General features: G+C 39.1%; 1 protein-coding gene across 1 annotated transcript in view; it reads right to left on the bottom strand.

The window, feature by feature from the left end:
- Nucleotides 1-1,782: 1,782 nt before the first annotated feature.
- LOC106946619 (acyl-CoA synthetase family member 2, mitochondrial) overlaps nucleotides 1,783-5,735 on the bottom strand; it is an 8,750-nt gene continuing 4,797 nt past the window's right edge. Inside the window, exons 4-16 of the mRNA XM_015031069.1 lie at nucleotides 5,098-5,151; nucleotides 4,889-5,007; nucleotides 3,977-4,139; nucleotides 3,783-3,878; nucleotides 3,556-3,707; nucleotides 3,389-3,477; nucleotides 3,242-3,318; nucleotides 3,061-3,168; nucleotides 2,653-2,804; nucleotides 2,429-2,570; nucleotides 2,217-2,327; nucleotides 2,067-2,135; nucleotides 1,783-1,965 (exon numbers count right to left, since the gene is read on the bottom strand). Of these exons, the coding sequence (XP_014886555.1) occupies nucleotides 1,915-1,965; nucleotides 2,067-2,135; nucleotides 2,217-2,327; nucleotides 2,429-2,570; nucleotides 2,653-2,804; nucleotides 3,061-3,168; nucleotides 3,242-3,318; nucleotides 3,389-3,477; nucleotides 3,556-3,707; nucleotides 3,783-3,878; nucleotides 3,977-4,139; nucleotides 4,889-5,007; nucleotides 5,098-5,151 (1,383 nt within the window). The 3' untranslated portion in view covers nucleotides 1,783-1,914. The remainder of the gene's footprint in view (nucleotides 1,966-2,066; nucleotides 2,136-2,216; nucleotides 2,328-2,428; nucleotides 2,571-2,652; nucleotides 2,805-3,060; nucleotides 3,169-3,241; nucleotides 3,319-3,388; nucleotides 3,478-3,555; nucleotides 3,708-3,782; nucleotides 3,879-3,976; nucleotides 4,140-4,888; nucleotides 5,008-5,097; nucleotides 5,152-5,735) is intronic.

Here is a 5,735-nt window from a genome sequence, read left to right as displayed (position 1 = left end):
TGGGGGGGCACCCAAAATTTTTTTTTCCCCAAATTTAAATTTGGTTTTAATTTTTTTTTTTTTTTTTTTTTTGGTCTTGGCAGCTTTGTTATTAGGCCCGAGCAGCTAAGCGCTGCGAAGGCCTGTTGTTATCCTAATTGACTTTGTATCCATTTTCTTCTTGCAGCTCACATTTTTAAACCCTTAGTAGCCTGAAGTATAATTTAAAGGTTAGTTGTTTGTATTTACGAGATCTCAGTTTACAGGAGAGCCTGTTACTGAAGCCACTTCAGCGAGTTTGTACAGTGGTATTTATAGATGGCGAAAATTTGCTTACCTGTACATACAGACATTTGGCATTAAAGTCCTATTTATTTCAGATTCTGTATGGCATGTGTTGAGATAACAAGTTTTACTTTTGTACAGTGGTTACAGCCATTGTAATATGCTATTAAATTTTCAATTGTTAAAGTAAATAAAGATTGAGATAATAAATATGTCTATGGTCTTGGTGAAATGAAAGCATATTGTTTTTTTTGTTGTTTTTTTAAAGAAACCTATTATTATCTAAAACTTTAACTTATCACACCTTTTGATAATCTAAAAACATGTCTAAAAAGTTGCTTGTTTAAAGTAATTTATTGAAAGTTATGCAGTTAGGCCTGTCACGATAAACGATAAATCAATTAATCGCACGATAAATTAAACCTATCGACGTGTAGCCCAAAATAATGGCTACAAGTCCAGTTAACTAATTTTTAAATCTGGCATTAATCAGTGCTTTACTAGAATCTACCTGTGACGCATTTGGCTAGAGTCAGCGTAAGTCCTGACTGAATGAAAATCATAACCTATTTATGTCACTTTAACAAAGAGCAGCTAAAAAGTTACCGGGTTTATCAACTATGTAGCAGTTTGGCTCCAACTCCTCCCCTTGTCCTTTCTATATTCTTTGCATGAAATGTTGAATAAATATTATTGTTTCCACATATCATCTCCAATGTCTGCTGGACTTCGGGTTGCGCCGTGTCAGCTGTTTGGGATTCCCCTCCGTAATTTCCCCTCAGAAATCAGGAGGAGAGTCCGCGCTTTCTGATTGGCTACATGTCACATTCAGCGTTAAGCTCCCAGTCGGGAAAAACCCCTGATTTAGATCGGAGCGGCCACGACGACCTAAATCACACTACATGATGATCGGTTACGAAATCACCAGCGACAATCTTAGATCGGCCAACGTTCTAAGATTGTCGTAAGGGAAAAATGGGGGCAAAAAAATCGTGTAGTGTGAACTTTTGCATTAGGGTTAGGGGTTAGGGTTTAAATCTAGTGATTACTGAAGGGCAATATAGTATACAGACTTCATAATCTGGACTCTTTTGGTTGAATGCAGTATTTATTTCCACTTTGGCTTTATGTTTAGTTTTTATTCAAGTACGTTTTTTGTTAATGGAGACTGAGAATCCATTTTATTTTTGTTTTTGGTTGTTTTGTTTATTTAGTTTATTAGTTCCAGTGTTATGTGTTCTTTTGAAAATAAAGTGTATCTATCTATGGCAGAAAATAGTATGCATTATTACGTCATTTCCATTAAATCAGTGTCAGAAGGTCTTGAAACAATATTATCGTTTATCGCAGTAATTTTTTAGACAATTAATCACTCAGTAAAATTTGTTATTGTGACAGGCCTATATACAGTTGATGCTCATTTTAAGATGTATGGCGGGACAATTAAAAACTGAATCATTCATGTGCTTCTTTTTTTTCCTTTTTTTTTAAAGCTTAATATTGTTCCCCAGGTCAAGAATAAATCAACAGGCTGCTTTATTATTTCAGCACAATTTAAAATAAGGCATAAATTATTCAGATACATAAATTAGTTTCAGTCTTTACTCATTTTACAATGACTTTCTGTAAAAGATAAAATAAAATAAAAAATCAAAGACCTAATTTCTTCTCCATTTCCTTCTTTAATATGTTCTTCTTGATCTAGAGAAACAAACAAAAAAAAGTTTAGTTTTACGACTCAAGCATGAATTATGTTATATTGGCTACATTTGTAAATAATGGCATTAAAACAGCTCTCCTACCTTCCCAGAGACAGTTAGTGGGTAACTGTCTACAAACATCACATAGTGTGGAATCTTAAAGTGAGAAATCTAAAAGAAAAAAAAAACAATTAAATAATTGGAAATCATTTTTGGTCTGTTTGGATGTACAGTATGTCCATCTTTTCTTACCTTCCCTGTGCAGAAATCTCTTATCTCCTCCACAGTGGAGGTCTGGCCCTCCCTCAGCCTGACGCAGGCGCACACCTGCTCACCCAGCCTCTCGTCTTTCACTCCAACCACCTGGGAAGCCGAACGTCTCTTTAGTTGTGCTGTAGTTTGCGCTAAAAATAAAATATTTAGCGCAAACATCACCCCCTCTCTGGGGGGGTTTGAAATCTCACCTGCACCTCCAGAACTTTTGGATGCTTGTGGAGAAATTGTTCCACCTCAGCGGGGTAAATGTTCTCCCCTCCGCGAATGATCATGTCCTTCATGCGTCCCTCGATGTAGCAGTACCCCAGACTGTTCAGGCTGGCTGTGTCGCTGCACGGAAGAAGTAACTCACTCATAACTTTAAAATTATTACAAAAAAAAAAAAATCTCTAAATTTAAAAACTCATCTTACCCAGTCCTATACCAGCGATCCTCAGAGATGACCTCTCTGGTTTTCTGAGGATCGTCCCAGAACCCGAGCATCACACAGTAACCTCTGGTCATCAGCTCCCCGGAGGCCCCCAAAGGGACAATCTGGCCCGAGTTGGGGTCCACTATCTTGGCCTTGAGACACACATTTTGGCACCTTGTTAGAGTGTGAAAAAGCTCAGGGTTTGAGCAGCTGCACCGTTTCTTTGCACCAAAAAGGTCCTCCAGGATTTCCTTCTACCCATATTCCAAAACATTCTTGTTGTTCTCCAAAATTTGCCCTTAGATGATTATTTGCATGCAAGGTTTTCTCTTTATTGATGGACTGGTGACCTGTACAGGGTGAGGATTGAGTAGGAACTTAACTGGATGGATGCAAAGGAAAGCATACCTCAGTGTGAGGCATGATACACCCGACAGTGTTCATCTTCAGATCATCATTGTCTTGAGGGAACCCCAGGAACGTAAGAGGGCTGTTTTCAGTAGTTCCGTATAAAATCTGTAAAAAGATTAACTTCATCTACTCTCAGGAGCTCTTTGACTGCCACACATTAAAACAATTAAATCCTCACCGTTATTTCTTTCATGTTCATGTTTGATATGAGCCGCCTCAGGATCTCAGGGGGGCACGGAGAGCCTCCTATGAGCCCTAAAGCAAAGACAATACGTCACTCCAAATTCAACAAAACCAACTAATCTTGACTTTTTAAGTCTCTTACCAGCTTCGACTGATGACAGGTCATACTTGTGTAAATCACGACTGAGCAAGTCAGTGTACATTGTGGGAGTGCCATAGACAAAATTGCACCTAAAGCGGAGGAAGGTATGATCAGCAATCATTGAGAGTTCTTGCTACTGGACGCACTATGGACTCTGAGGAGCACACTTTTCATTCTGGATGGCCTCTAAATTGGCAGAGCTGTTGTATGCAGAAGAAGGGAACACGAGCGTGATGCCATGAACTGCCATGCTCATCCCTCCAATCACGGAGCCGAAGCAGTGGTACATAGGCACAGGCACACACACTCGCACCTGAGGCTGATTGTCAATAATAAACACAGTTATTCAAATCAAAATGTGTGGTTTACATACACCAGACAAGTGTGGACTCACTCTGCGATCGTAGCCCATACGGAGGCCCAAGTAATATGCATTATTTACAATATTGTTGTGGGAAAGAGTGGCTCCCTTTGGTTTCCCAGTGGTACCCTAGTGCCAGTGAACCAAGAGAAACGTGCGTCTAGGTAAATATGTCTCGATATGCTATCACATCGCTGCATGTGAAAGGTTTCGTAATGCAGTTTTACTGAAGTGAACTGGATGTTGATGGGATCGTCAAAGGACAGCTGGCTCTGCAGGTCCGACAGCTGCTTGCAGTGCCGACTCTCCGCTGCCTGCATCACGTCGTCCACGTGCAGCATCCCTGGCTGCCTGTTGTCGGTCACAATGATCATACGCAGCTCTGGCACCCTGGAAGATCCAGAAACAGATTATTTGAGCTGCTGACAGGATTAATATGATTATACATTTTAAATAACTAGGGCAAGATGTCCAACATCCGACTCTGGGGCCGTTTAAATAATTTAGTGTGGCCTACGACAGCAGTTCAGAAATGATAAGAATTTGGCTCCCTGGAAAAGTGAATCGGACTCGATGCAACATGCTGGGTTTCCTTCCAATAACTAATTGAACATGCTGATATGCTTCACACCTAGAATCAGTTGGAATGCATATATGATTGAACTCAAATTATTATTTTCATAATCTGCCTTGATACAACTTTTGTTGTAAATTAGCACTACATACATAAACTGATTTGATCTGAATTGAATGAAATTGAATTGATGAATGCACCATTTATTTATGCTGTTGCTAGAAATTGTTGAAAACAACCTGAAAAAAAAAGATAAATGCCTTTTTAATATTAAGGCAACTTTGCAAGACTCTTTTGTTTATGTTTCAAATCCACAAGGGTTTTCCAAGTTCTATTCAAATATTTTGCTGCTTAATTTAATTAAAATATTGCTTTTTGAGCTAGCTGATATGCTAAACAAACATCATTTTTAATTTGGGGGGAAAAAAATGCAAACCAATTTGTGACCCAAAATACTTTTGACTTGACAAGTTTGTAAAAAGTTTGGACATTGTAGATCCTGTACATCCCTAAATATCAACAGTGGAAGGACCATAACGTAAGATAACGTTTGATTGTGTCAAACCTGGAGCTTTTGATTGTACTGGGTGGCATCGACTCGATTCCTGGACAAATCTCCCGCAGCATCTCGCAAAAGTTCTGGCTTTTAAAGCTGGTTGGACACAACACTGCTTTACACTGCACCTACGTACAGCAAATCTCGGTTCTAATATCAATTAGAAATTATTTGTTTAAAAGAAAAATCACTCTGCACGTCTTTTTTTTTGTCTTTACCTTTTGCAGTGTAAACGCCAATTCGTCTACTTGATAGGCTGGGTTCAGTGACACCTGTAGGCACAGCAACAAGGTTTGTCAGGGTGGAAAATTTAAACAGCAAACAACTTCAACACATTAGAAACGAAGAGCGAGGGCACAAGTTTGAATCTGTTGCCTTTTCGTTTTTATTCCGCATGGTCTGAATTATACAACCAAGTAATGGCGTCGGACTGTTGTAGACATCAGACAGCTTCTGGATATTTAACCAAGTAAAGTTCATTTAGGTTTTATTCCACTGTCTGTCCTTCTCCTGCAAACATCACGTTAGTCAAAGATCAAAGTCATTTAACTGAATGTTTTTTAAAAAATTGTTGACTTAGGTGATCAGTTGTTCTTTGCTTATCTGGTTAGAGGTGCATCATGGTGTCTGCTTTCCTGGCTCTCTCCTCCACTCATCATCTTCCTCTTTCTATCATACACGCTCAAAAGATTCCCGCAACTGCATTAGATACCCTGCAGTAAAAATAGATTCTGCAGTTTTTTGTTTTTTTTTCAAAACGCCGTGTTGACTTTTTCAGGGAGAGATTGTGCTAAAGATAGATGATAAGAACTGGCTGGGAGCGGATATCAAGGACGTTGTTTTAAACCGGGGGGGG

This window comes from Poecilia latipinna, unplaced genomic scaffold (genome assembly GCF_001443285.1).
Source record: "Poecilia latipinna isolate Pla-1442-1.1 unplaced genomic scaffold, P_latipinna-1.0 Scaffold198, whole genome shotgun sequence".
Taxonomy (NCBI): Eukaryota; Metazoa; Chordata; class Actinopteri; order Cyprinodontiformes; family Poeciliidae; genus Poecilia; species Poecilia latipinna.
Note: the sequence above shows the minus strand (reverse complement) of the source record. Positions and strands in the feature narration are given on the sequence as shown.